Source organism: Pinus tabuliformis, chromosome X, assembly GCF_031772625.1.
Source record: "Pinus tabuliformis cultivar Carrire ecotype Pingquan chromosome X, CPIR1, whole genome shotgun sequence".
NCBI lineage: Eukaryota > Viridiplantae > Streptophyta > Pinopsida > Pinales > Pinaceae > Pinus > Pinus tabuliformis.
Genome location: NC_142308.1, coordinates 1,244,786,709 through 1,244,806,668, shown reverse-complemented (window position 1 = coordinate 1,244,806,668; position 19,960 = coordinate 1,244,786,709). Strand labels below are relative to the sequence as shown.

Here is a 19,960-nt window from a genome sequence, read left to right as displayed (position 1 = left end):
AGTGCAGTTTACATTTTGTCCCCGCCCTTTCCTAAATTCCTTTCCTAAATTCTTTTATTTGCTTAGGTTTATTTGTGGGACTAGTATAATACTCACCTCGGTCCTACTCAATGTTAATATTAACGATATTTCCTTCCTCACATGCTTCATTATTAGGAACAATGCTGGCATGAAATACGTTCTTTTCAAAGAAAGTTTCTATGTATCTTTCCTCTTCCATGGCTCTTCAACAATCAATAATTTGATTAATACGTGGTGGTATAAGCAATGATTAATGTTTTTAGGGTTACATTGATTTTGTTTTGACATATTCCTTAGACAATTCTAAAGATAAAATGGAAAATTATGTAGATCACTTACTTAAAAATGTAAAAGAAAATAAATGTGGGATAGGAAGTTACTTCCATATATTTAAATGGTATAGTCTAATTTATAGATGAAATAACATTTTTTATCGAAATTCACAAAAATTGGACAATATAATTTCAAGACTTTTTGTTCTTTAAAATACATTTTTGAATGCATAAATGGATTCAACACTCTGAAAAACTCTAGGGGAACTTGATTTATGCAGATTAAACAATTTAAACTCAAGTTTTTAAAAATCTATTGGATTTTGATAAAAATTAACCAAAAAATGATCGTGAAAAAAGTCATTTCTTTTATAGCTTAGATTACACCTTTAAAAACAGTTGTATCAAATTTTTTAACTATAAACATTTATCCCCACCTTACAATGGAGATTCTTAATATGTAAATAGGCTTTGTTGCAAAACCATAGGTCAATATCATGGTTTATCGATACCACATGCCTAAAAAAGCATAACTCATTTCATATGGCACGTGTTTATTCAACATTTTTTTAATAATCAATCATATTACTTGGGAAACTAGATGTGGAAAATAACTAAAAAAAACTTGGGAATAACGAGTGTGTACATTTTCATTTGACACTGAGAAACATTTCATTTTCGAATGTGATGCTTTCGGAGACATTAGGGATAGTTATGAGAATATGTTAGAATGGATTCCTTGGCATTGTCTTTACAACCATAGAATTGTTAGAAGCTTGGACCAGCTCATTATCAATTTGAATAAAAAAATGATTGAATTGCAAAAGGTGAAAAACAGAGACACTAATGGTCCCATAGACTATTTTTAGTTGAGTGGAGATTAAAATATCATTTCACTTTTCTGTTAAAAAAATAAATTAAAAATAACTACTTTTTATTGAAAATAAATCTAATTTTTTATTGCTAAATTTAAATCCCTATCCACTAAATAATTATAAATAATTAAATTAAAATTCTAAAAAAATAATTATAAATAATTAAATTAAAATTCTAAAAATCTTATTCCAAATATACTTACTTTTTAAAAACATTATAAAAACAAATCAAAACCAGCAACATGATATATATGATAGGAAGGCATGGGATTGATACAGTCTCGACATTCCGACAACATTACTTCGGGTGAATTTTCAGTTGTTTTGGTTGAAATTCCAGTAGCTGGAATGCTGCCAGCAGTGCACGCTCGTCGACGGTCTTATCTCGGAGCTGTCTCTTCAAATCATGGCCAGAATTCTTGGGCCGCTGGAAAGACAAGGCGTGCCGTGCCCTTTGCTGATCACGGAGCTGCAAGCAATGCAATGGTAATGTGTCAATTCTTTGATCTGTGGTTTTGCTGAATTGCTTTGTAATGCCGGATTAGTTGGTTGGTAGATACCTCTGTAACAGATTTGATTTTGACAACTGAAACTCAGAGCTCAAACGAACTTCAAAGCTCATACTTATCTGACATCCACATAAGTATAGACCACAGTGACTGAAAATACTGGGTTTTTTTGTTAAAATAAACGAGCCGGCTTTTTTATGAAGATAAATGAGCAAAACCCTGATGATTGTCTTTGTTCCTAAGACTTTTGTGGTTCAACTTTCTTTGGGGACATGATTACCCTTTCATTATAACCAAAAATGGCTTTTACAATAATCTCTGGTCACGAAAAATGGCTTCTACCATTGTCTAGGGTGGGAATGGTGGTGATGAGGTTTGGAACCTATATTGTCTGTATACATAAAATTAGTCCAAGGTATGTGTTTGTATGGTTAGCTCCATTTAGGAAAATTATAATTGGTTTGGTGATGCGTTGATAAAGATTCCTCAACCATTATTTGAACTTTCCAAATAACATTGATGACTCTTTTTTGACATCTTGGTTTACAGGTGGTGAAGCTCACTGCTTACTGGTAACATCATGCTTATTGGGCATCAATGTTCGCATAGTGGTTTGAGAGTTTCACACTCTCTTGTGAAATTTCAGTCACCACAATATATATTGTAGTGTTGGTGAACAGAGACAGTTTCTGAATCTTCATTTCCAAAAAATCATCAAAGCCACCACCAGTTAAGAGATGAATTTTAAAATTCCATTAGTCTACCTTTACTGCTCTTGAAGAGGTAGCAAGGCCTACCCATATGGGCCTCAACTTATTACTCATCTTATATCTATTTTTTTTTAGGTTTTGAAAGTTTTTTAAATATATATTTCGATAAAATTGGGTGGAATCACAGGTTTGATTTGTAAACTTTATACAATTAGAATGGATTGAATTTTTTTGGAATATTAAATCTATTTTTACATTAAAAATAAATCTCAAATAACAAAATAACATCACATGATTGGACTGAAAATTATTTTCTCAAATTCCAACCAAAAGTTCTGACATATATAATAATTAGACAACTCACTTTTAGTTATCCAAATATTTCTTGATACGCCAGTTGGCCTGTTGCCCTCTTATAAACATGTTACTTCCCAAATATATGTTGTCATTCGATAAATGAGTGGAAATCTACTCTTTTCTTTTCAGTGTCTATGTATAAAAAAGGACTACAAATTTCAGTCTTGATTCTTGATCCTATAGTGTTTTTAAAGCTTGAAAAATTAGAAATATCTCTGGCTCTTAATCGTGATGAAAAACAATGGAACATTTTTAATTAGGTAAGTGTGCAAAGAGTATTGGTGTTCATAAAGACTATTCTCTATTTGTGAGCAATGGCAACTAATGATCCAACCTCTTGGCACTTGTTCTGGGATTTTAAGATGTATTTTATGCAGTATATTTTGGTTGTATACACGGTTTCTTCTTTAGCACTGGGTTGAAGTGTAAGTGCTAGTTGAAATTGTAAGTGTAGTAATTTAGATTTTGAAGCGATTGGAGTGGGTTGAAGATATTTTCACAGAAAGAATGCAAGACTTATACTTACCGTTTTGAGTGAATTGGGGCTTGCCCCATCACTGAGATTGATATGAGATAAATTGTAAATGGATAAACCATGATAATCAAATTGCCTATGGTGAAAACAATTGTACCTAATAAGAATGGAATTAGGCCTAAACCCCAAACTTGGCCAAATCCGCATATCCATGCAGCCAGTTCCACTGGGTTATTGGAGTTATGGCCTCAGAATTGGTAGATGAACCTTGCTATGTTTCCTTCATGATCGCTGAATACTCCTCCATGCCCCAGCTAAGCCCAGGTTTCCTTTAGAGGCTCTATTGGAATACTTTTTCTTCATTACCATGGCTGATGGTCTGTCAATTGATTGATTGTCTGGGACACTAATTAAGTTACCCTCTTATTAGTTTCTTGTTAATGAAATTTGTTGATATTCCTTTTATATATTTCTTGCATCTATTTTTTCTGTTTTTCTCGACCTTGTTGAGATTTTGATTTTATTGTTTGTAATAAAATAGGAAAAATCCCAGCGGATGACAACAATGGGAATTTGGTTCCTAGTTTACCTCCAGGTTGTTAGGGAGGGAGTTAATGCCTCCTATAATTGATGTGAGGGAGTTATGAGGGCTATGCTATATAATAGGCAATCATTCGGGTGTTTGCTAAAAGAGAGTGTGTGAGGATTTCTCATGATGTAATCTCCTGATTTTATTAATATATTCCTGATGCCTATGTTTGGTGGACGTAGCCCAGATTGGTTGGGTGAACCAGATTAATTGCTGTGTCTCTTGTCTTTGATCTTCTGCTGTGTATTTTCTTGTTTTATGTGTGCCTCTGGTTTCCAACAAATGGTATCAGAGCTCGTTGGAGGAGCGGCACTGCTGTCTGGAGGTGGAGCGCTGGCTGTGCGTTGAACCTGCGTGCTGGAGGCGTTGAACCTGCGTTGCGGGTGTGACAGTGGCACGCTGCACAGTTGAGGTGACTGTGGCACGATGTCGTGGGGCATGATGCCGTCGACCTGGACGGTGCTGGTGCTGGTGCGGTGAGCGTCTTGCACTCAGTTCGAAGTGGCCTGTGTATTAAGAGCAGCCCGTGCCTCTTCAAGTTTTGTGGAGCGGATCGGAACAGTGGATATATACCACGGTCAAGCATTTCCTGGTATAGCCAGAACGGTATGTTTGTTTTACTGCTGGTCCGCTGCATATTTAAACTGCGAGAAAACTAAATCTAAATTGCGGGTGCGGCTGTTTATAATTGCTATGGAAACAAGTTAATGCTGTTCACATCAAATGTGATATTTGGTGCGTGGGTATATGGATATGTTTTTAACACAACATGGATACATATATAATTGAAAACGGCATGGACATATATTAAAAAGACAGCGTGGATTTATTTAAAAGAAAGCATGGCTATGTTATAGCATGGAAACAATGAAAAACAGCGTAGATATAAGTATTTTGAAAACGGTGGATATGTATTGATCTAATATATGTTGTTTGAACAAAAAAACACTCACGGCATTTTTTTAATATGTTGGATTAATATGTTTCAAATGTTAAAGTGGCAAAGGGCAGTTTTTTAAATAAGGGCACAAGTGCAAAGAAATATATATATATTTTTTGTGTGTAAAGTGATTGGAAAAGGGCCGTGTTTTTTAAGGCAGTTTTTTTTAAAAAAAAAAAAAAAAAAAAAAAAAACACAAAGGCATAGGCAGAAATTTTTTGTGAAAGGAAGATATTTTTTGCTTTAAAGGCAGAAGGAAAATTTTTTAAATTGCTGGTATTTCACATTGAAATTGGAGATTCTTTGATAAGATGGCCAAAACACAAAGTGCCCGTTTTGAAATTGAAAAATTTAATGGCAAGAATAATTTTGAGATCTGGAAGGTGAAGATGCACGATCTGCTGGTTCAACAAGGTGTGGCGAAAGCACTGTTGGGGAAAAACAAAAGACCTGCTTCCATGACAGAGGATGAATGGGATGAGATGGACGATAGAGCTCTGAGCGCAATTCGGTTATGTCTGGCGGACGATGTTCTGTTTAACATTGTGTCAGAGAAAACCGCTGCAGGCCTGTGGACGAAGCTTGAGAAGCTCTATATGACGAAATCTTTGACAAATCGAATTCTCCTGAAACGGCAGCTTTACAGTTTGCGGATGAAAGAAGGTACCTCAATTGCTGATCACCTGAATGTTTTTAATACCTTGTTGGTGCAATTAAACAGTCTAGATGTGAAATTTGATTCAGAGGATAAGGCGATAACTTTATTGTGTTCATTGCCCGAATCCTGGGATCACTTTGTTACTTCCATAAGTTTTAGTACATCAGAAATTCTTGAGTTTGACGATGTTGTTGGAGCCTTGTTGGCTGAGGAGACGAGGAAGAGGTCGAATGCAGATACCTCCACATCAGAGGTAATGATGGCCAGAGGTCGCTCACGAGAGAGACACTCCGGGGGAAAGCATAGCGACTCTCATTCAAAATCCAAAGGAAAGAAGCCGAAGGTGAAGTGCTGGCATTGTGGCAAGGCTGGACATCTGAAAAAGGATTGTTGGAAGCGAAAGCAGGCTGATAAAGAGGGCTCTTCGACAGAAAAGAAGGAAGCCAACACCACGGATACAGGTTCAGTTTCAGGTATGAGTGATGAGGTATTATCTGTTAATGCTTCGAAACATGATCAACATTGGTTGTTAGATTCCGGGGCATCTAACCACATGTGTATACATAAAGATTGGTTTAAAACATATAGATCAATTGATGATGGTGTTGTGTACATGGGTAATGATGTAACATGTAATATTGTTGGGATTGGGAGCATACAACTACAAATGTTTGATGGCACAACCAAAATATTAACTGATGTGAGGCATGTACCAGATCTAAGAAAAAATTTGATTTCATTAGGAGCACTTGATTCAAATGGATATAAAACTGTAATTCAAGGTGGAGTTATGAAAATCTATAAAGGTATCTTACTAGTGATGAAAGCTAAGAAAGTAGGAAATCTATTTCAGTTAGAAGGTAGAACTGGGTCAGATCATGTGTCTGTGTCTGAACATGACGATAGTTCCATTCACTTATGGCATCAAAGATTGGGGCATATGAGTGAAAGAGGATTGAAAATTTTGGCTGACTGAAAGTTACTTCCTAATCTAAGATCTGGAAAATTGGATTTCTGTAAACATTGTCTGTTTGGTAAACAAAGTAAACAAAAGTTTAAAACAGGCAAACATACTAGTAAAGGCATACTTGATTATATCCATTCAGATGTGTGGGGTCCAGCTCCTACAGCTTCATATGGTGGTTCATCTTATTTTGTATCATTTATTGATGACTTTTCTCGGAAAGTTTGGGTCTTCATGTTGAAAAAGAAGTCTGATGTGTTTACAGTTTTCAAGCAGTTTAGAGCATTGGTAGAAAACAGCACTGGTAGAACAATAAAATGTTTAAGAACTGACAATGGTGGTGAGTTTTCCTCCAAGGAGTTCGACAGCTATTGCAAGGATGCAGGGATCGAAAGACATAAGACCACGGTTTATACTCCTCAGCAGAATGGAGTTGCTGAACGCATGAACAGGACTCTTCTAGAGAGAGCAAGGTGTATGCTGAGTAACGCCGGGTTGCCGAAGGAGTTGTGGACGGAAGCAGTGGCAACTGCTTGTTATGTGATAAACCGATCTCCATCAACGACAATAGACTGCAAGGTTCCGCAAGAGGTATGGACAGGACACCCTTGTGACTATTCTAAACTCAGAGTGTTTGGTTGTGATGCATATGCTCTAGTGCCTAAACATCAGCGAACTAAGTTAGATCCAAAGTCTAAAAGGCATATCTTTGTTGGGTATGGTGATGGAACAAAGGGATTTAGATTGTGGGATCCTACTACCCGCAAAATCATCATCAACAGAGATGTAAAGTTTAATGAATCCTCTCTTGTACAGTTAGATGTAGATGGAAGATTGAAACAGGATGGTGTATCTGATTTCCAGCATATTCAGTTTGACAACATTTCTAATGATAGTCATAACGACCATAGTTCAGATTCTAGTCATGAACAGGTTTCAGAATCAGATTATGAACAGGGTTCAGATGGAGGACATGAACAGGTCTCAGATGGCGATCATGAAGAAATTCCTACATTTGATAGATAGCCAGTTGTGGAAGCACCAGAAACATTCTTAAGGAGATCTACAAGGATCAAACGCCGTCCGAGAAGGTATGATGATTCAGTTGCTTTGATCGCTAATGATGATGAACCTTTGTGTTATCAGGACGCTGTAGAAGGTTCAGATAGTGACAAATGGAAAGCAGCCATGAAGGAAGAAATGATGGCCTTGAGTAAAAACGGCACATGGGATCTGGTGGAGCTTCCGAAAGGCAGGAAAACTGTGGGATGCAAGTGGGTGTTCAAGCTGAAACGAGGTGTGAATGATACGGAAGACAGGTACAAAGCTCGGCTGGTTGCAAAAGGGTTTTCTCAGAAAGCTGGCATAGACTTTCATGAGATATTTTCACCAGTGGTTAAAATTGTTTCAATTAGAATTGTGTTAGCATTAGTGGCTTTGTTTGATTTGGAGTTGCAGCAGTTAGATGTTAAGACTGCATTTCTACATGGTGATTTAGATGAGGAAATATATATGGAACAACCGGAAGGGTTTGTTCAGCATCGCAATGCGAAATTTGTCTGCAGGCTCAAGAAGTCATTATATGGCCTGAAGCAGTCGCCTCGGCAGTGGTATAAGAAGTTTGATTCTTTCATGCTGAGTCAGAAATATGTTAGAAGTGAATATGATCATTGTGTTTATTTCAAAGAGTTAAATAATGGCATGTTCATTATCTTAGTGTTGTATGTTGATGATATGCTTTTAGCAAGCAAAAGCATTGAAGAAATCAACAGGTTGAAGACTCAGATGGCAAGGACGTTTGATATGAAAGATCTAGGAGCCGCAAGACAGATTTTGGGCATGGAGATTTTCAGAGACAGGAAGAATGGTAAGCTGTGGCTATCACAACAGAAGTATGTTGAGAAAATACTTTTGAGATTTGGTATGGATAATGTGAAGCCTGTTTCAGTCCCTTTAGCTTCCCATTTCAAGCTTTCTTCGAGTTTATGTCCTAATACCGATGAAGAAAAGGATTATATGTCTCGAATTCCGTATGCCAATGTAGTAGGATGTTTGATGTATGCGATGGTGTGTACGCGACCAGATATTTCTCATGCAGTTGGGGTTGTCAGCAGGTACATGGCAAATCCGGGTAAAGAGCACTGGTCAGCAGTGAAATGGGTGCTTCGATACTTGAGAGGCACAAGTAGTTATTGTATTTCTTACAATAAGAGTAGTGAATATGTTTGCGGATATGTTGATTCCGATTTTGCAGGTGACTTGGATAAGAGAAGGTCAACTTCAGGGTACGTCTTTACTCTTGCAGGTGGAGCTATAAGCTGGATGTCAAAGCTACAGAACATTGTTGCTTTGTCTACTACTGAAGCAGAATATATTGCTGCTTCGCATGCTTGCAAAGAGGCGGTTTGGTTGAAAGGTTTGCTTGGTGAATTTGGCAGGTTACAGGACAACATCAAGTTACTGTGTGACAGTCAAAGTGCAATACATTTGGCTAAGAATCCGGCCTATCATAGTAAGACAAAGCATATTCCAATCAAATATCATTTTGTAAGACAGGTCATCACTGAAAGGGGCGTTTCTCTTGAAAAGGTGCATACAAAGGAGAACTGTGCAGACATGTTCACGAAACCAGTTTTGTTGGAGAAGCTACGTTGGTGTTTGGCTTCTCTTGGCTTGCATAAAAGATAGAATAATAATAACAGGGCATCAGGGGAATTGTTGTCAAGGTGGAGATTGTTGAGATTTTGATTTTATTGTTTGTAATAAAGTAGGAAAAATCCCAGCTGATGACAACAATGGGAATTTGGTTCCTAGTTTACCTCCAGGTTGTTAGGGAGGGAGTTAATGCCTCCTATAATTGATGTGAGGGAGTTATGAGGGCTATGCTATATAATAGGCAATCATTCGGGTGTTTGCTAAAAGAGAGTGTGTGAGGATTTCTCATGATGTAATCTCCTGATTTTATTAATATATTCCTGATGCCTATGTTTGGTGGACGTAGCCCAGATTGGTTGGGTGAACCAGGTTAATTGCTGTGTCTCTTGTCTTTGATCTTCTGCTGTGTATTTTCTTGTTTTATGTGTGCCTCTGGTTTCCAACAGACCTTCGCGATTGGATGTCTCTTTCAAACTTTGATACAATTTACAATTCTGCTAGCTTACATAGTTTTACAAAACTGTTTTTCTATTTTCTGCATACAGGGCATAAACTCAGGCAGAATTGTGAGATCTTCATGTAGAACTTAGAAAAATGGTCAGTATAAGGAGTTTTAGGGGTCACCTTTATCTTATATTATATTACAGTAACTAGGAGTTTGGTCTAAAGGTTAATGGGCGGCTGTTCACCTCTGATCACAAATTTCTGAGTCACCTTTATCTTATATTACAATCACTAGGAGTTTGTTCTAAAGGTTAATGGGTGGCTGTTCACCTCTGATCACAAATTTCTGAAAGCATGGGTATCATTTGTAGACACGTCTGTTGGTATTCTTTGAAATTAGGAACCAAAGCCTTTGACCTTGGAGAGCTCATAATTCATGTGGCTCCCTCTAATACCATGTAGACTACATTTTCTTTGTATGTTATATTCATTTGGTGTATTTGTCAGCATATAATATCATGTTATTGGGATTAAAACCCAGGGATGGATTATATATTTCAAATTTAAGGTTTTTAAGTAAAAGAGGCTATCGGAATTGAATTATCTTTCCATTTCCACTGTTAAGAAACTTGCAATGTTGAGTGAACGTCAAGGCAGAGAGATCAAGGTATATCGATCCTTTTCTCAAGTCTATATCCACATATAGCAAGACGAGTAACATTTTATTCCTATGGCAGATAAGACCTATAACCCTGTACCAGACAGACCAGAATGATAATGATAACCTCAATGAAGTTATACTGGAGGCACGGGAGCGATTGGAGGAGAGACTGAGGGCATCATCAACATCGAATAGGAGGTTTGTATAATTATTCTCAACCCCAAGAACTGTGTATATGAAGCTGTTTTATATTGAAAAAGCCTTTTAAGACTGTACATTGGTGAGAATTTGTTTGGGTTTGATGTTTAATTTGTCCTTATAACCTAACAGATGGATATTGATCTGGGTAAAATCTTTTATTTACATGCAGGGATAGTCATGTTAGGCGGGTTAATAATAGAGAACAGGTTTATGTTGGTGGTTTGATTGCTGAAGCAAGGGAACCATCGGAGCTTGTTAGAGATATCCAGCCAACTTCTGTGGCAACAAGTAAAACATGTATTGATCTTCTAAGAAAAGAGATATATGTACCAGAAACAAAAGGAGGAAATTCTTGGTTGAAGTTAAAATCAAGTGCTTCGGAAACAGAGGATTGTGCTGTTTGCTTAGAATGTTTCAAACTGAATCAGGTGCTTATCCATCTTACATGTGGCCATAAGTTTCACTCATCTTGCTTAATTCCGTGGTTGGATACTAATCAGCATTGCCCATGTTGTAGGGCGCCAAAGTTTTCCCTTAGTCAATTTTCATCTTAAACTTTTAAATTATGAAATGTTTCTGTAAGCCATATCAGAAACACAGCTTTGACATGGGTTCAGCAGTTGTTGAAATAGCTAGGAGTCCTTCAGCTGCATGTATATATATAGTATGAGTCGAGAATTTGTTTATTTTGAGATAGTTTATGATGGATGGATCCCTTTGCTATGTGTACATGCAGCAACGAATATAATGTTTGTAAATATAAAAATAAAATCTTGTGCATTAATTCATATAAGTTAAAAGTTGCCCTTTTCTCTTTTAATTTTGTTATGATTATTTAATGATTGATTAAACCCCAAGGTCCATCCTGGATGGTAGCCGAAAACAGGAATGCTGTCGCTTGGGAAAAATTATGAAATCTTAACTGAAGAGGGAAACATTTCAGCAAGATATTATTTAGCAAGATATCTTCAATGCAAATTTAAGATTCAGACAAAAATATGAAAAATGAAAATATTTTATAAGCTGTGTTAATTATTGAACAATATGGGTGAGACTACGGAAAATTGATTCTAAACACTAAAATTTTAGAAGCTGCCAAAATTCCAGAGGCCGGAGTTGAACTAAATAGTAAAACTTAAAAATGTGCATAAATTTAGCAAAAATAAATTATATATATATATATATCTAGAAAAAGAAATAATACAAATCATCAGATAAAAGTTTTAATAATGAGCCATTTTGTTTAATTATTGATTAATCTTCAAAAAAATTAATAAATAAATATAAGATGTCAATGATTCTATTTATTTATCTAGCTACATCTGTTGTTTATATATAAAAGTGTTAATGGGCATGGCTTTTGGTACGATAGTTTTGTATTACTAATAACAATAATATGTTTATAATTATTTTCACTTAACACATTATAATAATAGGCATTCATATATATTATTGAATAACCATGATGTAAACTAGTATGTGTTATGCATCTTTATAAATATCAATGTTGAGGGGTAATTAATGCACATTAACAATTTATTACTGGGCAATAACCCCTACCAAGCTTTTACACCCACTTTGTCATTCCATCAAACAAATTTCATTCCATCCAAAGCTTTAATCAAAGCATCAATTGCATTGTCTTGAGTCTTTTACTATACTTACTTTGATATTCTTTGTTCTTGAATGCAATTTGATATTTTTTTGTCAAATAAATAGTGTTTTCATGGTCTCACATAAGATCATGGGTTTATCTTGAAACACATATCTCTACAAAAACATTGCAACCAAGCACTTCCTTAAAAGTTTCTATAGTGATGATGTATGTTGCCTTTACACTAGATTGGAAAACCACTTGTTTCCTTTTGTTGTAGCTCACAACAATTCCCAACAAGCTAAAAATATAGACACTTTTGGTATCTACATTATCACCAAAGTTAAGCGTCAACAAAGTTGTGCACTTGAAGCTTGTTGTTTCCCTCCCCATGACAACAAATAGTATAATCCTTGGTGTTTTGTAGATATCTCAATATTGTCTTAACAATTGTCCAATGTTGTTTCCTTAGATCGGTCATAACCCTAGACACAACTCCCATTGCATGAGATAACTTTGGTCTTGTGTAGTGCATGAGCTTTCCAACCACATTGAAATATGTCATTGTTACCACATTTTTCTTCTCCCTGCATAATCTTAGGACTCATGTCATATACAACAATACCCCACTTGAGATGGAGTATTAACTAGGATACACCAATCCATCCTAAAGAGTTCAAGAATGTCTTAAACATACTTCCATCAAGTAATTTATAACTTTCTATTCTTGTGGTATCTTATCACCTCCATACCCAAACAATAATGCAATGGACCTAGATCCTTCATGATCATGCTTGCTTGACTAATACCCACCCAATACCTTAGAATCAATACTCAAGGTAAGATCAATGTATAAGACCAAAATGATGAAGTGAATATCTTCCTATTCCCGGTAGACACAATGATCAACTTGACTTCTTACAAAGTCTCGTCCAATCACATACCTATCAAACATGTGGTACCACTTACCTTGCGCACTACAATACACCATACAATGATTTATCCAACTTGCTGATGCAGGAGCATCTGGTCGACAGGGCACAGACCGAGAAGAGGCAGACAAGGTTTCTGAAGAAGATTGGGAGAAGTGAATATTTCAACAAATGGACAGCAAGACTGTCAGAGTTTTTTTTATTATTTATTTTGTTCTTCAAGAGTTAACTACAGTATTTAGTTCATTAGCTTAAAAGTCTTTTTTTTTTTTAACTTGTTCTGTTTCAATTGTAATAACAGGTCCTAACTAGAGTTGTTAAGGGCCTGTAGTTATAGGCTTTAAACTTAGATTGTTAAAGAATTAGATAAAAAGTCCATAAATCAATGTAAAGCATTAAACCCTTACGGGACAGAAGAAACAGACAAACTAACAATAGCCAAGTCACGTAACTGGAAGTAACTGTCAAGTAAACTGAAATCTGGAACTAACAAACAATTGTCTAACTGTTGAGCTATTGTATAAGAAGACATAAAAGATAAACGAGAAGGGTTCTGGAGTGTAACATTGAAAAAGAGAAATAGCAGAATACAGTTCATTCCTTCATATATTGTTCAGTGCACACTTAAATTTCCAGATTACGAATTTGTGTCCTCAAAGATAAGGCATGCATGTACAGTGAATTATTTTCATTCCATCTAATACAAACAAGAACCGTGACAGAGTTTCACAAATCCACGCACATTCATCTACATTCATTTCTGTTTACATTCACATATTGCAAAGTAGCTATTATAACCAAGTCTCATTACTCCGAGAGGCAAACACGCATATATACAAATTTCTGTCCATGAAAATACATTGCAGGTCGACACAGTAACAGAGCAATCCAACCACAAGCGCTTCACGACCAGCCGAAGCCGAGGTCAAGTGGAAAGCGAAAGGAGTCGGGCAAACAAAGCAAGAAACAACGGTCCTCAAACCACTGGTAAGCAACAGCACCAAGTCCCAAAATTATTACATTCACTGTGTAAAAATATTGCCGGTTATAAAACTTCCAACGGCTAAACAAACAAGAACCCAGAAGATTTCCTAATCTCTGCTATAGAATGACGGAGCAACGAAAGAGCAAAGGACTGAGTCATTAACCGAAAGCAACCATAGAAACCCTCTGGATTACAGAAGCGGGTTGATACATTACGCAGACCTGACCCATTATCAAATACAGACAACCATAACAAGCAAATACAGTGAAGACTAAGAGCCACAGAAGAGGGTAGATTAGGAACAGAGCTACCCGGAGGAAAGACGGTCGAATCTCCTGCAAGGCCACGGGACCGGTTACCTGTAACCAACACAACACAATATTGTCAGGGTCACCGTCGTTTCCAAGTTCATGCAACAGAAAATAGTTCAGTGAAAACAAATAGAAAGAGCAGAGGGAGAAGAGACCCGTGTATGGCCAACGGGGTGGAGCCATACCTGCTGTAACCAGACCCATAAGTCGCAGAAGCTCAGTGATAACCTGACCACAGAGGAGCTGTGAAGGGTTAGCCGGAATTCGAAACGAGAACCAAAGCATATAGCATGAAACAAAACCCTCACCTGAACAACGGAGCTGAATGGTAGGTTGAGACCAGAGACGGAGTTGAAACCCTGAGCTTATCGCCGAGACGGAGCCGAACGCCTGAAAAAAAACCCATGTACAGAGCCGAATACCAGAGCAGAGCCACAGAGAGCGAACCCTTACAGTGAAAATGACCAAATGAGCGCGAACTAGTCGAGGAAAAGGGCAAAGGAGGAATTAGGGTTTGACAAAATCCCGAGACGGACAGGTGGAGCGTGGAGAGGCGGAGAAGTACAAAAGGTTGATTAAATATCACTTAACTCATAAAGACACAATCAAACCATATCCATTAACGAAATAATCACGCAGGTCCACATAGGATTCAGGAGTGTGGGGCACGTGGGCTGGGTCCCCATCAATTGGTATCAGAGCAGTTTCTTTTAGTTAAGGGAAGATGGCAGAAGGACAAGTGCCAAGACGAGGACGTGGAAGAGGTGCACGTAGAGGAGCAGATGAAGGATTGCGGGAGCAAATTAGAGTTCTTACAGCTCGCTTGGGAGCAGTAGAAGCGGGTAGACGAAGAGACCCAGAACTGGGAGACACCAGTGAAGAGGAGGTGATGACTGCTGTAGAAGGGTCTGATGAGGAAGCTCCAGAATTGAGGTTGCTGCGACAGGTTTTAATGGCCAGCAGCAAACCAAAAACAGAAATCTCAAATTATGATGGCAGTCTGTCTGCGGAAGTCCTGTTGGACTGGATAAGCGAACTGGATAAATACTTTGAAAATGAAGAAGTCAGTGAGGATAAGAGGGTTAAGTTCGCTGCCACTAAGTTGAAGGGACACGCACTATTATGGTGGGACAGTGTCCAAGCAGACAGAAAGAAGATGAACAAGTCGCCGATACGACTATGGTCCAGAATGATAGGGAAATTGAAAGGCAGATTTCTGCCGAAAGATTACCAGGTGGAATTATATCGGCGAGTGCAGAGCTTAAGACAAAAAGGAATGACAGTTAGGGAGTATACAGAAGAATTTTACAGGGTAAATTTACGTGCTGGTTATACTGATGATAACCCAGAAAAGACAGCAAGGTACGTAAATGGATTGAGGATGGAGATATTAGATGAAATTAGTATTCTTTCTCCCCGAAATATTGAAGAAGCCTTTCAGAGCGCTGTAAAGGCTGAGGAAAAGATTAACAGAAAACAGAACAACAGAAGAGGGAGAGGAAGTAGCAGAGGACGAGGACAGTCCTACGGAAGAGGCAAGAGTGCTGCAAACAGCGAAGAAGGCAGCAGTTCAAAAACTTCAGGGACAGCCGAAAAAGGGGATAGCACCAGAGGAGGACGGTCATACCAGAGAGGACGAGGGAATGGCCGCGGAAGAGGGGCGAATGTCCAGTGCTACAGGTGCCACAAATGGGGGCACAGAGCCTTTGAGTGTCCAGAAGTTGAACAGGCTGGTCAAAGGGGAACGCTGATGGCACAGCCTGAAGAAGCTGAAGCACAACCCCGGGAAGTGGAAGACATGGCGGAAACGGGGGAAGCTTTAATTTTGAATAAAGTATTGATAAAGCCAACCAAGGAAGTGGCCGAAACAACCCAGCGGAAAGCACTGTTCCGGACAGTCTGTAAATCGCATGGAAAGTGCTGTAAGGTCATCATAGACAGCGGGAGTACCGATAACTTGGTTGCCACAGAGATGGTGGAAAAGCTGGGGTTGAAGCGGCTGAAACACCCCACACCTTACAAGGTGTCCTGGCTGCAAAAAGGCCACCAGTTGTTGGTCGATGAACAATGTGAGGTGGAGTTCCGCATTGGCAAGTACCACGATACAGTGATCTGTGATGTCATGCCAATGGACGTGTGCCACATACTGCTCGGAAGACCATGGCAGTATGACAGGAAGGTGACACACGATGGCAAAACAAATTGTTATAAATTTACGAAGGATGGGGTCAAACATACACTTGTACCCATCAAGGAGGAAGATACAGCTGAATCAAGCGGGACAAAAGCATTATTACTTGGAGGAAAGCAGTACATAAAACAGATTGAAGAAGATGAGATTAATTTTGCAGTGGTAAGGAGGATGAAGCCAGTGTTACTGAGCGTGGAAAGGTCAGAATTGCCCAAGGAGATCCAAGAGCTGTTAGAAGAATTTCAGGATATTGCGGCTGAGGAGTTACCTGATAAGTTACCTCCCAAGAGGAGCATCAGCCACCATATTGACTTTATACCAGGATCAAGTTTACCGAACAAGGCAGCATACAGAATGAGCCCCAAGGACAATGAGGAGGTATGCAAACAAGTGCAGGAATTGTTAGATAAGGGACTGATCAGAGAGAGTTTAAGCCCCTGTGCGGTACCTACAGTCCTTGCGCCCAAGAAAGGTGGAGAATGGCGAATGTGCACAGATTCGTGGGCCATAAACAAGATCACCATTCGATACAGGTTTCCCTTGCCTAGAATGGATGATATGATGGACTGTCTTAGTGGGGCAGCATATTTTACTAAGATAGATCTGAAAAGTGGGTACCATCAGATCAGGATTAGAGAGGGAGATGAGTGGAAGACAACCTTCAAGACCAACGAAGGACTGTACGAATGGCTGGTCATGCCATTTGGATTGAGTAATGCTCCAAGCACTTTTATGAGATTAATGAACGAGATGTTAAAAGAGTTTATTGGAAAATTTGTAATAGTCTATCTGGATGATATTTTGATTTTCAGCAGGACAAAAAGAGAACACCTTCAGCATATCCGAAGGGTATTCGAAAAGCTGCAGCAGAACAAACTTCTGGTAAATTTAAAAAAATGCACTTTCTTGCAGAAGGAGTTGATTTATCTGGGATTTGTAGTAGCAGAGAATGAGTTGAAGATGGACCCAGAGAAGATTGAAGCGATCATGAGTTGGCCGTCACCCAAGAGTTTATTCGAGGTACGTAGTTTTCACGGTTTAGCAAGTTTTTATCGGAAGTTTATCAGGAACTTTAGTGAAATCTGCGCACCCATGTTAGAAACCATCAAGAAGGCCAGCCAACCTTTTTGCTGGACTAAGGCGGCAGAAAACAGTTTCCAACTCCTGAAGCGTAAAATAACAGAAAGGCCAATCTTGAGACTGCCCGATTTCAGCAAACCTTTTCAGGTTCGATGTGATGCCAGCGGGACAGCTATTGGCGCTGTACTCAGTCAAGAGGACAGACCAGTGGCATTCTTTAGTGAGAAGCTGAATGAAAGTCGGCAGAAATATTCGTCATATGATAAGGAATTTTATGCAGTGGTTCAAGCCTTGAAACATTGGAGGCACTACTTACTGGGAAATGAGTTCGTTTTGTTCTCTGATAATTCTGCTTTGCAGTACATAACTCAGCAGCACAAACTGAACCATAAACATGCCAAGTGGGTGGAGTACCTGCAAAGTTTCACTTTTGTGTTGAAACACATAAGTGGGCAAGCCAACAAAGTGGCGGACGCTTTGAGTAGAAGAGCCCTGCTCTTACAGGAAAGTGGCATACAGGTGATGGGATTTGAACATTTGAAAGATTTATACCAGATGGACGCGGATTTCAAGGAAGCTTTTGAAGCATGCCAGAATCCCGTATTGAGGAATACAAGCCCATGGCTAGATTACAATCTACAAGAAGGATTGTTGTTTCGAGGGGGACAGCTGTGTGTTCCAGATTGTTTGATGAGGGAAAATCTGGTGAGAGAGAAACACAGTGGCGGACTAGCGAGACATTTTGGCATCAATAAGACAGTGGAGCAGCTCGCGCATTTTTATTACTGGCCAAGGATGAATCGAGACGTGCAGAGGTATATAACCAGGTGTAAAATCTGCCAACTAGCGAAAGGACACAGCCAGAACACGGGGCTGTACACACCCCTACCTGTTCCAAGCAGGCCGTGGGATTCAGTCAGCATTGATTTTGTCCTAGGATTGCCTAGAACGCAAAGGGGGTATGATTCAGTGATGGTGGTGGTGGATAGGTTTTCAAAGATGGCTCATTTCATTCCTTGCCGGAAGACAAGCGACGCCACGAACGTGGCACATCTTTTTTTTACAGAAGTAGTTCGACTCCATGGCTTACCAAAAACTATTGTCTCAGACAGGGATGTGAAATTTACAGGACATTTTTGGCGCACCCTGTGGAAAAAGCTGGGCACACAATTAAATTTTAGCTCTGCGTATCACCCGCAGACTGATGGACAGACAGAGGTGGTAAACAGGAGTTTGGGCAACTTATTACGCAGCTTGACGGGGGAGAACTCGCGATTGTGGGACCGAGCTCTTGCCCAGGCAGAATTCGCTTATAACGATTCGCCGAATAGGAGCACCGGTCTTAGCCCATTTCAAATCTTGTATGGTATGCATCCGCGAGGAGTACATGAATTACGAGATTTGGGACAGCTAGAAAGAAGAAGTGCAGACGGAGAAGATTTTGCAGAAGCGATGAGTGAGCTGCATGAAAAGGTCAAGACGAGATTACAGGACAGCACGCAGAAATATAAGCAACATGCAGACACAAGGCGGCGAGAGGTAAACTTTGAAATTGGGGACGAAGTCCTTGCACATTTGCGCCGAGAACGGTTTCCTAAGGGTACGTATAACAAACTGAAGTTCAAAAAAATCGGCCCATGCAAAATTCTGCGAAAATTCTCAGCAAATGCGTATGAAATTCAGCTGCCACCTGATATAGGCATATCACCCATATTTAACGTGGCAGACCTCTTTCCATATCATGCCCAGGCAGAGGATAAACGAGTGGTACAGCCACAACGGGACACCCAGTTCGAGGACAATCTTTGGAAGAAACAGTTACCATCGGTCAAGACCCATGAGATAGAAGGAATCATCAGCACACAGGTGGCCAAGAAGACGCGCAGAAAGGAGTATCTGCGTTATCTCGTTAAATGGAAGGACCATCCAATGGAGGACAGTTCCTGGCTTGACGAGATGCAGATCCGAAAGGCAGGTTACTCGGTGGAAGAACTCATGGAACGGAGCCATGAGAACTCTCTTTTACCCCGGCAGCCTGATGCAGGAGCATCTGGTCGACATGGCACAGACCGAGAAGAGGCAGAAAAGGTTTCTGAAGAAGATTGGGAGAAGTGAATATTTCAACAAATGGACAGCAAGACTGTCAGAGTTTTCTTTATTATTTATTTTGTTCTTCAAGAGTTAACTACAGTATTTAGTTCATTAGCTTAAAAGTCTTTTTTTTTTTTTAACTTGTTCTGTTTCCATTGTAATAACAGGTCCTAACTAGAGTTGTTAAGGGCCTGTAGTTATAGGCTTTAAACTTAGATTGTTAAAGAATTAGATAAAAGTCCATAAATCAATGTAAATCATTAAACCCTTACGGGACAGAAGGAACAGACAAACTAACAATAGCCAAGTCACGTAACTGGAAGTAACTGTCAAGTAAACTGAAATCTGGAACTAACAAACAGTTGTCTAACTGTTGAGCTATTGTATAAGAAGATAGAAAAGATAAACGAGAAGGGTTCTGGAGTGTAACATTGAAAAAGAGAAA

At 38.9% G+C, this 19,960-nt stretch overlaps 1 protein-coding gene across 1 annotated transcript in view; it reads left to right on the top strand.

Moving 5' to 3' along the window:
• The first annotated feature begins 1,431 nt into the window (after positions 1 to 1,431).
• Positions 1,432 to 19,960, top strand: part of LOC149144479 (uncharacterized) — a 40,934-nt gene continuing 22,405 nt past the window's right edge. Inside the window, exon 1 of the mRNA XM_089452171.1 lies at positions 1,432 to 1,654. Within this exon, the coding sequence (XP_089308297.1) occupies positions 1,433 to 1,654 (222 nt within the window). The 5' untranslated portion in view covers position 1,432. The remainder of the gene's footprint in view (positions 1,655 to 19,960) is intronic.